The sequence below is a fragment of the Colossoma macropomum genome, unplaced genomic scaffold (assembly GCF_904425465.1).
Source record: "Colossoma macropomum unplaced genomic scaffold, Colossoma_macropomum, whole genome shotgun sequence".
NCBI classification, from domain to species: Eukaryota; Metazoa; Chordata; class Actinopteri; order Characiformes; family Serrasalmidae; genus Colossoma; species Colossoma macropomum.
This window is the reverse complement of record NW_023494793.1, coordinates 26,676,751-26,691,573: the sequence shown is the minus strand read 5'-3', so window position 1 is coordinate 26,691,573 and position 14,823 is coordinate 26,676,751. Positions and strand designations below refer to the sequence as shown.

The 14,823-nt window shown below is 37.4% G+C and overlaps 1 protein-coding gene across 6 annotated transcripts in view; it reads right to left on the bottom strand.

Annotated features, from left to right (window-relative positions):
* The window catches only part of acot7 (acyl-CoA thioesterase 7), a 116,599-nt gene that overhangs the window by 35,400 nt on the left and 66,376 nt on the right, over positions 1–14,823 (bottom strand). For all 6 annotated transcript variants that reach the window (XM_036579000.1, XM_036579001.1, XM_036578997.1 and 3 more), the window contains one exon: positions 7,234–7,350. In XM_036579000.1, coding sequence (XP_036434893.1) covers positions 7,234–7,350 — 117 coding nt within the window. The remainder of the gene's footprint in view (positions 1–7,233; positions 7,351–14,823) is intronic.

The following is a 14,823-nucleotide window of genomic DNA, read 5'->3' as shown; positions in this document are numbered from 1 at the left end:
ATAGGAGTCATGATGATCTGTGATTTAGAAGCAGAAAATGTGGAGGTCATCTAATACTAATATTCATTTCCTGTCATCTTTAATGTGTTGTCTTTTCCATGCAAATAGAGACTGAGGCGAGATGTTTGTTACATTTTAATATCTGTAGCCGACATTCTTTCTAGCCGAAACCAAAGCATGAATAGTTTCTGTAGTTTTCCTGCTCCCGCTAGATGTTTTTATTATGTTTTAAAAGTTACTAAGTTCTCCAATTTCTTAAGTCACATTGCCCCTTTTCTGCCTTCTGTCCTGCAACAGTTTACTTTTGATTGCTTTCATAACTGTTGCCTCATAAAGCTAGAATCAGTCTATGGAGAAGACCTTCTGTGAGAAAGAGAGCCTATTAGTTGAGATCAAACAATGAATCAAGCTCCCAAGGGAACGCGAAGGTCCACAGTACTGTTTTAGTTTCACGTAACATCAGTTTTTTGATTTGATAGTGGAGTAACTCCTGCATAATTCAAGCTTTTTTTACTTTAATTGCCACTTATATTCATTGTAGATTACTGTGTTATAGCACTAGTTCAACAGAGCTTAATAGAGTGTTTTGTAATTAAACACATTCCTAACTGTAATACAGAGGCAAAAACAGCTAGTTCTGTCTTTTAACCCTTTAAGCAGACTTTATTTTGTACAAAATGTGATGTAATACGCATTTTATTCAGTTCGTTTCACAAACTACCCTTTTTGAACAAGAAAACACAAGAACAGAAATACATCAACAAGTGCTTACCAATCTGAACTGTATCCTGAATGAGCTTATGCATTTGCTTGGGGGGAAAACAACCTGGTGCATCCAACAGGAAAGGAAGCCTCATGCATCTTTTATACAGAGACAGAAAACCTGAATCTAAAATCATTTAACCGTTGCCAACAAAAATGTTCACATGGCATATCTCCTATGGTGGCAGAACAGTGGGTTTGGGGGGGTAGGGTCTGGCTAGGATGCGTCTCTAATAATGTGGTTTCTCAGTACTGAGGTGTCACAATATACATGGTAATATTATTGTTTTATACGGGGGTCGTGAGACGATACAAGCTGTAAATCAAATAGAAAATGTATGATATCAGAAATGGCTTGAATACAATCCATGGTATTCCTAAAAGTAAAGATACGTTTAAAAAAAACACTCCACCGAGCAGCTCTTGGAACTAATAAAAACTGGTTTGGTTAGACCACTTTGGATTAGTACAAAGAGCGGGCAAAGAGTGGTAGATCAAACAGTGACCGTGCGCTTACGTTACTTAACGCTAGGATCAGACATCCGTGCTAAAATTTGCTAAAATGTGAAGAGATCACCCAAAAGCGTCAGTCACCAGAGCGAGGACAAAACGCAAAGCTAAAGCTAGCCAGCTTCTTATTCAAATTTTCCATTTCACCATAAATAGAGCAGCAGTTATGTGTGGAAAGGAAATGGAATGGAACATTTGAACTTCTGCCTCATAGAGAAAACTCATGGAGTCTCAACAGCTATTTCTCCACGCAGGATTCAAGCAGCCACCGAGTGCTGAATTTGAGCAGCCAAAACAAATAACTCGCTCCATAGGACTGTTTACAGCTTCCAATATGCCCCTCTATTCAGTTGTAGAGTCATTTTTCTGGGAGTGATAGAGACAAGTTAGAAAATTCCTTCTCATGGTCATTTTAGTCACAATAATTTTATTATTTTGCACTTTTACAAAAATTGTATTGTAAATATGGTAGTAAATGCATGTTTTGGTCATTTATAGAGATGCAGACACTTATAAAAACCTCCCTTGCTCTCAAAAACAGCAGTTAAGCTAAATACTACTAAAAACCTCCTTGGCCAATTACTTTAACTTACTTTAAGAGAATATTTACCTCAGAGAAAGAAGGTCGAATTCAAGGTTTCACTAGCTTACCAAGCAAGCACATTCAATAGGCTACCAAGCAAACAGCTTACCTTGAATGTTAGCTCAGATTAGCTATGTTTGCTAACAGACATTCATAGTAGAACATATAAGAAAATAAAAAGAAAATAGTAAAAGAAGAAAAAACAGAGTACCTATTTAACCAAGATTAGCTGGCTAGCCTCCTCATGTTTCCTCATGTTGGAAGCTGGGCTGTGAAAAGGTTTTACTCTGTAGTGCTTTTTAAAAACAACTAACAGCTAACTAACTGGCATTTATTGGAATGTATTAGCTGAAGTCCAATTCAAGCTTTCACTAGCTTTAAAGGTTAAAATGCCAAAAGTTATCTTACCTAGAACGTTAGCTCAGATTAGCTGTGTTAGCTAACTAACAGGCAGTCATAGTAGAGTATATAAGCAAAGCTTTAGTTTCAGAACTGTGATGACTGATTTTGTAAATGACAGGATAAAAAGGAAAATAGTAAAAGAAGAAAAAGAACACAGTATCTACACAGCTAAGATTAGCTAGCTAGCCAGCTCTTTGTTGCCTCATGTTGGAAGTTGCGATGTGAAAAACGTTTGTAAAAAAAAGTCTGTAATGCTTATGAAAAATGAAAACAGCAAAACACAACACAGAATTATTGACTTATTTAGTCAAAAATATGTGAAAGGGAACATTTTACAGTACTCAAGTAACAAGATTAGCTTTAATTTGTTACTTTCTGCCTAAAAATATAGCTTTCATTCAACTGCCACATGAAGCATGTTCATCCTGTATTTAGTCTAGTCTTCTGCCATCCACTGCTGTGAAAACTTCAGCTCTATTTAAGCATTTTGTGGATGTGGATCTGTATGTTATGGTGCTGAATGTGTCATTATGAGGGGAAAAAAAACAGAACTAGCTGATAAACCATAAAGGACTCCTGATTAGTTTTACTGATAGTGAAGTCGTTTTCTATTTTATGGCTGCAAATGAGAAAAGCAATAATAGAGTGTTCCTGCTGGCAGACTCCACTCTGATACAAACCAGCAGTCGGCACAAGAAAGCACAAGTAAAGCCAATCTCAGCAGCGCCCCGCGGGTCCTAAAACATCAACAGCATTGATGATTGTTACTGCCGATGCTGCCATGCATAACCACAGTATGATTTAATTTGCTGTTTACTGAACCTTAGAAACTAATGTATACAGCACCTCCCCGTTCCAAGCAAAGTTCAAGATAAACAGCCATTTCAGCTGAAATGTTTAAAAGAAAATACTTGAGCACAGTGTGACATCTGTATTGTAGTGATGTCATGCCTGTTATAGCTGCTGAGACGGCTCTGGCGATGCCGTGTGGTAAGCCAGAGCAATTTGAGGACTGCTTATTGCTGGAGCTACCTTAGCATTGAAAGAAGATTCAGAGGAAAGTCAATAATTCACAATGATAAAAGCTTTATCGAGTTCACGTCAAGGAGAGACACAAACTATGAAAGCATTTTTAAACTGATGGCAGTGTTATCATGATGCGAATGGAACATCTGCTTCTTTTTAGATTGCAAAATGAACATCTTTGTTGCTCAGTGTCAATAAAATTAGCATGTCAATCATTTGATCTTTTTTTTTTTGGCTCCAGACAAATATAAATTCAATCACAGATGTCTCCAGACATGAGCCATGGAGAAAGCAAACGATTCAATTATTAATGTGATCAATTATTCATCTTCACTCATTGGCTCAGTGTGAAACAATAGCCGGTTGCAGACGCCTTCGGTTTCAAAAAGGAAGGCCGGAGGAAACAGCAATTTAGCTTACAGACTGCAAAAAAGAAATATATAAAACTAGTTTGTCAACTGTAGTAATACTGCATTTACTGAACTGCCCACTGCGCACATGCACTACATGGTATGGCTTGTTATACTGTACTGTGCAGTAGGGTTGTCACAATACTAGAATTCTGACACTGATATGAGGTGCAGTTTTACAAAACATGATACACCAAACCGTATGACAAAAAATCAAACATTTGTCATCCGAATCCTCAGAAAAACAATTAAATAGTAACAGCTTAATTAACTCAGGTCTGACTGATGCATGTATGTTGGCCAATAACATCAGCCAATATTGCAATCCTCTGGATTTATCGGTATTGACTGCCAAAAAAGCGCTAATATTTGGTAGCTTGTTTATACATTTACACTGAATTTATGACACATACTTATCCAGAATGTTAACCAGCAAATGTAGCATTAGGAGTCTTGCCCAGGGTCTCTTATTGGTAAATGCTGTGTTCTTGCCTGGGCGGGGAATTAAACCCTACATTTTTAATTTAATATTTTAATGTAATATTTATATAACAAACTTTGTGAGTTTCTGCTGGTTACTGGAGCCTGAGAAATCATATTTGACAACTTATAGTTAAGAACTGAGTAAATAAAGCACTGTTTAACTAAAACTACTGGAGGCTGTTTCATTTTTCATTAAAGTACATTATTTATTGGCTGATATTTTCTGCTATGTGATTGTTTAGCTCCTTAAAATCAGTCTTGTTATCAGTCATATTATGTTCTTAATGGTCAGGCTGATATTTATCAGCTCTGATCTTCAAATCCAATACAAAACCCTTCAAATGTTGTATCAAATATATACACTAAATAATTTAAACATGGTTTTATTCAACATGTCCTGAAGGAACAATAACAATGAGAAATACAATCAAGCCTAACATCGCTCAACACACGCTGTGTTTAACGAAATAGCAAAAGAGTAAACTTTATGCTGATTATTTCCGCAAGCACGAGATCACATGTCATGGCTGTTGGGACTAAATCTCGCTTCTCCAAGAAAGTAACTTTACAGGAGAAGTAAACATGATTCACAGTATTTAATATAACAAGATTTTATGCCATTTCTGTTGGTTTATTCATCATGATATTTTGACTGAATGTAATGGGCACCTGACATTTTCAAATTTTATAAAAATAAATAAATAAATACATATATTTTAAAAAATGTCAAAAATGGAGATATAAAATTTTGTCCCAACAGCGACATTATGTTAATAAATAAAACTCTTAAACTGTTTTAGAGCTGCTAGTTGTAACATCTCTACCCATCCCAGTTGAATTCAAATGCACAAGCCAATTCACCAGCAATATTGAAACTATGAACCATGTTGTAGCATTGAAAGAGCACTGAGCTCTCAAGTACATCGATAAATACTGTATGTTATTGTTTAAATGAAGACAGGAGAACAATTCTATCTTCTCCAGTACTAACAATTCTTATCTATTGCCTCTTACGGAAGCTATGGCTACTTAAGACTTCTTTTTTTGTCTTTTTGCACAGTAAGCTGTCAGATAACAACCTTATCCTGTACAGGAGGCAGAAAATTGCAGCGGTTTCAATGCAGTGGGTGGCGTATTTTACGTCCATTTAATTTTCCACTACTCCATTTGCTTTGTTTATCTAAGTTATTTGGATGCTCTGTCAGCATTTGTGTATACTTTTACCCATCAAAGCGGTCCTGGAAGTATCTTAGCTATTGTTTCTGGAGACATGATACTCCAATCTGGCATTTGTAGAGTAGGATATTGCTTGGTCGTCTGAGATATAAATATAGCCAGCGCCTGGTATGGATTGGACGAGAGATTCATTTCACTGGTTGCTGTCTCCCAGAGGTGGAGGACAGGAAACACCTTATAAGGAAGCTGACATGTAGACACAAGAAGTCAGAAGCTCCATGTGACTGAATACGGAAAAGATGACATGCGTAAAAACACTAATGGCATCGTTCACTCTGTGTGTGTGTGTTCATAAGAACTATGGCCTGACCAATACAAAGGTTCTGTCACCAATTCCAATACCAATTTTAAGATGCTAAAATTTTCAAAAAACAATACTATTAGCAGATATAGTTTCAGATAGTTTTTGTGCTCCTTTGTTTTCGATTGTCATTTTTTTAATAAACAGCAAAAACTAACAATAATATATCGCTGCTATCGGAACAAAACCTCATATCTCCATTTTTGTTGTTTTTCAGTTTTTGGCATAGCTTAAAAAATGCTTGTTGCCCTTTACATTGTGCATCATTTTTATGATGAATGGACCAAAAGAAATGACCCACAATTTCTTGTAAAGATGTCTGGTTCCATTGCCTTACTTTAAAAGTAAAGTAAACCTTACATATCGTCACTGTCCAGTGAAAAACATGTATCTCCATTTTTTGCGATTTTCACTTTTCTGCATCATTTGAGCTCAGCGGCTGTCCTTTACATTGTGTGAAGATTTCAAGATGATTGAACCAATATAAATGCTCCAAAATTGCTTAGAATAAAATCTCTTTCCATTAACTTACATTGAAAGTAAAAAGCATTTTTGCCCTCTCCTGTAAAATTACTATTTTGGAGATACTTGTTTTTCTTTGGACAGCAACGATATATCTGCAAAGATCTGCCCATCATTGGTCAAATAGCATGTTTTAATGATTTTCTAGGTGAAAATAAGTCAACATATCCTGAACAGAAAACACACTTCTGCATATTTTAATGCACTATTATGATTTATCTGCTAAACGTAACATACTGGAGGAGAAAATAAAATATAAAATGTGGCCTGTGCAAAAGTTACATTTACATTTTATATTTTGTGCTTTATTTTTTCCCCAATATGTTAAACTTAGCAAATAAATTTTGTACTAAACTTTGCAGGGAAATGGCATATTTAAGTTCACTGTAGAAAATGTTAACTTCTTTTCACTTTTGCATATGACAGTATCTCTTAAAACTTACCCTTAAAACGGGTAAAGAACATGAACTACTATCACAAAGCTGAACTATTAAGTGAGATCTACTGTAGCACTTAGCACTATGCTTGGTGACTGTTAAAAGTAACATCACATTCTTGGACAAAGATTTCATTTAACGGTTACATTTAAAGAGATATTATTGGTGTATCCAATCTACGGAACTGTGAAAGAATTTTATATTTTTATGCTTTTATTCTTCACTTTTGTTAAAAAAAACCCTCTTATGTATCCCAGTCAAAATCTTTGAGACACTGTATTACTTATGATTGTTTTAAACTTATGTACACTTTTTGAGGAACACTATGCAGAACTGAGCTGTGATTTCTCCCCTCGGCCAAGCTTAATAATAATAAATGATTTCTCATTCAGTCTTCTGCCTTCAATAAGATGAATTTGCCATGACAGAACCAGTTTTACTGCCTCAAACAATATATCAGTCAGGCTATGAAAGACTACTGAATTAGGACTATAAAGCTGCAGCTGGTGGCACGTCATAACGTGCCTATATTTCTCTAATGTAATTCATATTTCTGTTTACCTTTCTTGATCTTGCGGTGGAAGTTGATGGCATCCACAGATGCAGTCACAATGTTGGTCTTGCAGTGACGGGCTGCCACAATGCCTGCTACCTCATCCATCAGCTTCATGGTCACACCTGGAAATGAATAAAAACAGATATCAAAACACGTCACTTATGGCTGTTCTTGGTGCTCTGGCTGTTTTTTTTGAGGTTTGGGTTACTGCTGCATCTTGCTTCTAAAGTCATCAAAAGTCATTTTTATAAGCAGCACGCTAATGAGCCATATCGATCTACATAAACATGTAAATTCATTTCATAATGACTATAATTATTAGACCCCACAGCAAACTGCCTTCGCATTATATAAAGTAATAGCGCAGACTTTCATGCATATTCCCAACTGACACAAAACATCAATCTGATGCATGAATATGAAACCACTTGAGTGACGTTAATTCCATAACTACTGGCCATGCTGCAACATGTCAAGTCAGACATGGGATAACATTAATTAAAGACTATAATGGAGACCTTCTTGATGAACAAGGAATAGACATTAGAGAAGATTCTAGGACTTTTGATAACGTAAAATGTTGACATTAACTTACACTGGCAAAAATAGGAAAAATGCATCTTTGGTGACCTTTAATGACCTTTACTGGCCATCAAAAAATGAATAAAAGTAACTGATGAGGCAAGATATGCTTGGTACTTTGCTTTAGAGCTACATGCTATTGACACTAATGAATGATGAAAGCTCATATCACACCAATTGACCATTTGCAAATGAATCAAACTTGGAAACCTTTAGAACAAACCTGCTGTGAGAATGGTGGTGGCAGCAAATCAGTCAGAATTATCACACTAAGAAATTGTATAAAGGCTTTACTGAGGAACCTATAATTCAGACACTCGCCTTCCAGACCATATGGAGGGTAGTGCTGTTTTTATTTCATTCTTTAAGCTGAAAAAGTTCTGGGTTAAACTCTGTGGAACACCTAACTCAGCTCAATGGCAAAACTATTAACGGGCAGGCTTATGCTGGATAAGCTAAGCTAAACTTGATCTGAATTGCTGTGTTTGCTAACACTGATAACGTTACAGAACATTGTTAAGATTAGTTAGCTAGCTAAACTAGCTTCTCTAAAATTAGTGTTGACAGTTAGCTTGATTAATTTGATTGAACAGGAATGTACAGTACTCATTCACACTCGTGCTTGTTTTATTGAAGTTCGCTTGTTTTATTGAAGGACTGGATTTACAAGACAACGCGTCCTCCTCAAGATGTATTATTGCTCCTACTAACTCTAGTGTTAGTTTTGGTGCTAGCTTATCTGAAGAGACAGCTTTTAGTGCTCAGTTCTCCTCCTAGACATTAAAACATACTGTTTTAACAGCCAGTGGCTAAAGAGCTCTGGTTTGATTATTGTAAAATGTGAAGGAAAAAAACAATGCTATTCATATTTTGTCACTTCTCAAACGTGTATGTCTACACTGAATATGTAAAGCTGAACAATGAAATGTTTTCAGAGGCACTACTCTGTCTGCTTCTACATCTTTATATAACCAACTGAGCTTTATAATCTGTTAGCTGAAATGCTGTGGATGCTAATGGATGAAAGTGTGACGAACATAGCCATGGTACTGAAGGTGGGCGGGAATTTTGGACACCAAAAAAATCGCGAAAATTTACAGAATGCTCTGCGTTCTCAGTATGACAAAGCTCCTGGCTTCGATACAGCAGTGAATCAAAACATTTACACTGGACTGACAGCAGCGCAATACCAACAGCGCCTGAGTCATCTTCTTTTTGATTATTTCCTGTCACAAAAGCTGTTAAATCAGCCCGAATCTGGCCAGACACATCCACTGAGTAAGATTTTTGCACCACTGGGCCGATGACATGATTTCAATTTCCAAAAGTCACTGCTACACTTTGTGTTCTGGTGTAGGCCATTTATTTTCAAAACCCAGGTTAGTGTTAGCAATTTCACAGCACAGCACAAGGCTAATGGAGCTGACGTGCTGCCTGTAGGCTCCGAAGCTTCATGACAGTTTTCAAGTGACAAGTAAATGGATGTAGATGCTATCAGTAGGGCCAAGTCCTGCTATGTGGAGGAGAAGAATAATCTGCTAAATGCTGGCTTGGTCAGAGAATTGCTTCTTGAAGGAACTTCACTTTGATGGAACCACATGATAATGGTGATAAGAAAGACAGTGAGGAGCAGAGCTAAAGAGATGGGTCAGTCAACATATCGTCTGATATTTATTCTCATGCCACCCCCCCCCCTCAAAGAAAAAAGGGGGAGCAAAAACCCTCACACAACAAAATCCAGCTGTGCCTACAGTGAATGAAGGCTGGTGAGGAAACATTGACTAGAACACTGACAGAACAGAAATAGCCAAGTGGAAAACTCTTCTCATTTCAATCATTATTATTTCGTCACCAAGTTTGTGGCCCGGGCTTTTTTACTGACCTGACAGTTTTCCACCTAATGCTAATAATGAGGATAAACACAAAAAACCATAAACAAAATACACTTCCGCTTCTTGTCAGGGTGAAATTCGCTGGTCAGAGAAAAGCCGTGTCTGGTTATTTTTAAAAATGTAGTGCTTTGTCCTCAGTTTTCAAAGCGTTTTTAAAAATCTCTGCCCACACAAGAACACAAAAAACAAGCCATGAGCATCCCAGCCCAGTAGAAGGTGATTATACCTTATAAAATTTTATGTCAAATGTGTGTAGAATGTTGAGAGCCTGCACACTGAGCAAAATATAAAGCGCAAAGCCGAAGCCGAGATTTTCCAACAGACAGCAGTGTGTTACAAATATGGCAGGCTTTGACCTGCAGGTCAGCAGACCTTCACAACGCGACGTTTAACACAGATTCAAAGTATTTTTGCCAGGAAACAGAAGCTTAAATAAGTTTACATTATGTATGTATATATTATGGAGTGAAACTTTTCTTTTCAAATCTTACTTTGGTTAATAATCACCCAGTCATATATGCTTAAGCTTTAAGGTACTTCTAATATTTGCAATCAATGTTCCACCCCATTTAAAGAACTGAGCGCATTACATTCTGATGTCTCTGCACTACAGTTCGATGAAAAAGTGAAATTCCATGCTCCAAAATTGCCCAGCACACATAATCAACCCAGTTGTCAGTCATATTTCAGAGTTCTGTGTATTTACTAAATGAAAACAGCTACAGGCTAACATTGTGATAATTTCAAAAAGCTGTGTTTTGAATTAAAAGTTAGAATCACAACATCAAATTACTCTTCAGTTATTTAGCTAAACCTAGTTTTTTTGCAGCACATTGAATCTGACGGAGAAAGAAGAGGCTGTTTAAAGAACAGCACCAGTTAAATCTGTCAATCTAAAACCCTACTCAAGCAAGTCTTCATCCTTCTTTTTATGAACTATTAACTAAACCATCTAATTTGCCCATGCCACATTCCAGATGCTCTACAACGCTATTTTTACAATCCATTCATTCAAGCTGGAGTTCAGACGTGGTGCATGAGCTGACATGGGAATCTGCAGATCCGCAGGGATGGCAGAGATTAGATGAAGCATCCACAGACAGGAATAAACTCACTAGCTGGAAATGCACTTGGTTTGCCCTAGATGGGCAAATAACGCACCATATTTTATAGACGGCTCTTTAGGGGCCATTCGAGTGTTCCAGAACCTGGACACATCACATCACTAAGGAGGAAGAGAACGGAGGTTTGGGCAGGGGTAACAGGATGTACCATGCAGTGCATGTAGGCTGTGGAATACTGTATGTGCCAGAGAAATCTAGAGGAGCACACTGCTCATACCTTCAGCGTGTCCAGAGACCTCCTGCGCATACACACTAGCCCTGTGACTGTTTGATGTAGTTCCCTGCTAGCTTTACTTCAGCAGATCCAATATAACAACTCCAATGGCTAGGCAGAAAACCTCTCACTGGAAGCACTGTGCCACACTAGGATTCATGGACAATAGGGCTTACACTTTGCTGTCCATCAATTTGGGGTGGGCAATATAACACTATGTATCGCATTTGTGATTAATTACATCACACTATGCCACAATATGCAATTCTGATCATATTGATCATAGTCAATAATTCAATAACAAGTACCAATCAGAGTACCCTCCTAACATCAAGGCATGGTACACAATAAGGCACATTATTGAGAGGGGCTTAAACGTGTACGGCTGAACCGCAATGATTGGCGACGTTGCTTACCACTGCCACTGAAACCAGGCTGTTTATTTACATTGTCTGGGAGATGTCACTGTCAATCATTTTGATTTCTGACATGCCCACACAGTTGTGAGCAGGCAGCATCTTAGAATTTTTAAAGCATTTATCTCCTACTAAATTGTGTTAACCCCTTAAAATCTCAGGTTTATTACATACTAAGTCTTATTATTCAGTGAACATGGGGACTTCAGTGCAAACTGGCTGAGCTATTCATAGCTTTTAGCAGAGTGTAATAAAACTTTGGGCCTACCGCTGGGCTCTGGCCATTTAAGGGGTTGATGTACATATACTTATTTATTTGAAACCATGATGACCGGAGCTTTAAAGGAAAAAAACACCCATATCAGAGCTTAATAGGTTTTATTCAAAATTGCAGGTACCATCTCCAACGCATTATCCAGGCTAAAAGTAGCACATTAGATTACTGCATCCGAATACAGCAGAAATGCCCTATACACAGCCTAATAGTAAAAACAGCTATGACAGGAGACTCACTGCAGGACTTAGGTAAGATGAATGAATCTGTATTCACACCAAAACATCACAGTAATGACCTTGCAGTCTGAACAAAACAACCCAAGGCAAAAAAAGGGAAAGAATGATGAAGTTATACCTCATATGGAGTTTTCTACCTTTATAATGCATTCAGATTGCGTTATCTGACTCGCGTAGCATTCTCATATCAGTGAAATATGGGCCTCCTTATTCCTTTATGAAAGGACAGAGAATAGTAAATGCTTATCTTGTTACTACATTGAGTCCCAGCAGCAGTATTTTTTCTACTTACGAAGGGAAAAAACAGGATATGTTTCCAGATCTTCTATGCAATGTAATCAGCAGTGCTGACTGTTTTTTTAAGAGAGGGGAAAAAGAGGTTATTTTTAGCAAGAACCTAATTGTCTTATGCATTGTGATTCTTTGCAAAAATCTAGCTTTAAACTGCTACTTTTACCAATACCGGAAGTAATATAAAAAGCCACAATCATTCGTGGCTTTGATGCAGTTTCTTTGGGGGAGTTTGTGAAATGTATAGCATAAGCCCACGGCATAAGTGATATGCTATGATCACTTCAGCTCTTTTCACATTGCGTAAATGGAACTAGGACATGGAGGGGAGAAGGTGGGCCAGACTGGAAGACAGAATGGAACTGCAGCAATAACAAAGTCCTTACAGGAAAGTCTGTTCATTCAGCGACCCTCTTAGCAACGCCATGGGCAGTTATTTCTAGTTTTAACAGGCGTCCATCTCTTTGAATGAGGAGAGATCTATAAGCCCCAAACTGAAAGCCTAAAACGTTAATGTTTCAAATACACATTTAAAGATGAAAACTGTACCTTTAATGCAATAACTACCATTAAAACATTTGGACTTGGGTGTGTAGGTCAAAAACAACTACACATAGTACAAGTAACCAAATGACTCACACACCCAAAAGGGGGCCAAAAAACAAGCCACAAAGTTAAAAAGATTTTAGTCTCACATATCAGATGCTTTTCTTTATTTGCCAGACATAGATGCTCATGTGCAAAGTGCACAGGTTAGATAGAAACAAGGCATTTCAGTCAATAGACTTCCATCCTACACAAACACATAGTCAGAAGCAAATAAATACAAGAACTCTAGTCACTCCTGGACCCAATTACAGAGGTGTGGCCTAACCTACTAATCAATGACTGATGAACAAGAAGTACAAAAGACAAAATAGATTCATCTTTAGAACTAATACAATACCCAATCAAAGCTTTACCCATTAAAAAATAGAAATAAATTAAAATCACACAGAACTTCAATCGCAAAAAATAGGACAAATCCAAAGTTTCAATGAGCCTGTGGGCTTGTTCATTTATATTGATCGGAAAAAGTCGAATAAACACTAAGGTAAACTGTAAGGCAAGGGAAGAAACAAGCAGTACAGATTGCAGATTTTATCTACCAAACTTACTGCCCTCAATATACAGCCTATGAGCATGGCTGAAATGTACAGTATTAACCTGTTAGCACCAAACAGTAAGACACAGTAGTAGCAGTAAATATAATTGGCATTTAACTTCAGCTTGCAATGAGGGTACACGAAGTAGTTGTATTCCAATACAGTCAACATGAAATGCTCTTTGAAAAGATACTGTGCCTGAATTCTTTTCAGCAGGTTTTACTGATGCCTCAAATATTTCCATACAGTGAAGTGAATTTCTTTACTTTTCAACAAAACAGCCTTGTTACACTACATTATGCTTGTAACCTCAGTGTAAAACTACAAGTAAACTTTTGACACCAAGCATGTTTTGACCAACACTGTATGACTGTAACTAGCATTTTGTAAGATCACACAATATCCACAAACTGAATGGCAAAAGGGCTAACGAGGCTAACACTCACCACTGACATGTGGTGTCCATTTCAGGCATTAGCAGCTAATGAGTTCCAACCCAATCCTGACTTGAGGTTTTTATTCGCAGGCAGCTTTCTGTTTGTTTATAACTTACTGATTGCCTAAAATTATAAATATATTTGTCTGTGCTTTGATCTTTCCTGCTTGCACCCAGTGACCCAGCAGAAATCTTCTGGCTAGTCATTAGATGGGCAACAGTCTAGTCATTAGATTCCACTGTAAATATTGTAAAATCAGACGTGCATTAGCAGTCGGCTAGGCTCGTTCTGAATAAGGTTTTAGCAGATGGACGTGCCTGCTGGGGGGTTTGCAGGAAATGATCAAGAAGAAAAGAGAAAATCTTTTCTGTTTACACACTAAATGCCCTGAGCTAATATGGTCAGTTATCGTGTTGATGAGGGAATAAGAGACACTTGCTGACCTGGTGACTAATGAAGCAGCTACGGAGCATTAACTCTCAGTTAAACGTCTCTTCCGGGGAAATGTGGTTACCTTAATGAGAGCCAAATGCTCAAAAACTGCTGGAGGCAAAAAACACAAAGGCCAGAGCTTCAGACCTTCTGGTGCGGAAGGTTGTCTGCATGAAATTTCCATGTTTTTGGTTTTAACTTTTACTTTTAGTCAAAAGTATTGCACAGTTTCTCACTTGTATTCTCAGTACTAATTATTAGGGATGAGCATTTCAACTAATTTTGATATTTCAGTATTGGTATGGGGTTAATGAACAGATAATCTATTTATCACAGGGAAGACAATGAAGTAGGGCTGTAGGCTCACCTTTTTAAGTGACGTTATGTAGCAGCACGCAGAGGAGCACATTTAAAAACGTGTTTAACTATACAAAAATAGCTGAGGGAAATCACTAGGTTTTTGAGTTGAATGAGTAGCAGAGGCTGCCTTTTCAGATGAGCTATTGAGCTACTAGGATTAACCAGTACAGCACTGGATGCAGATGAGGA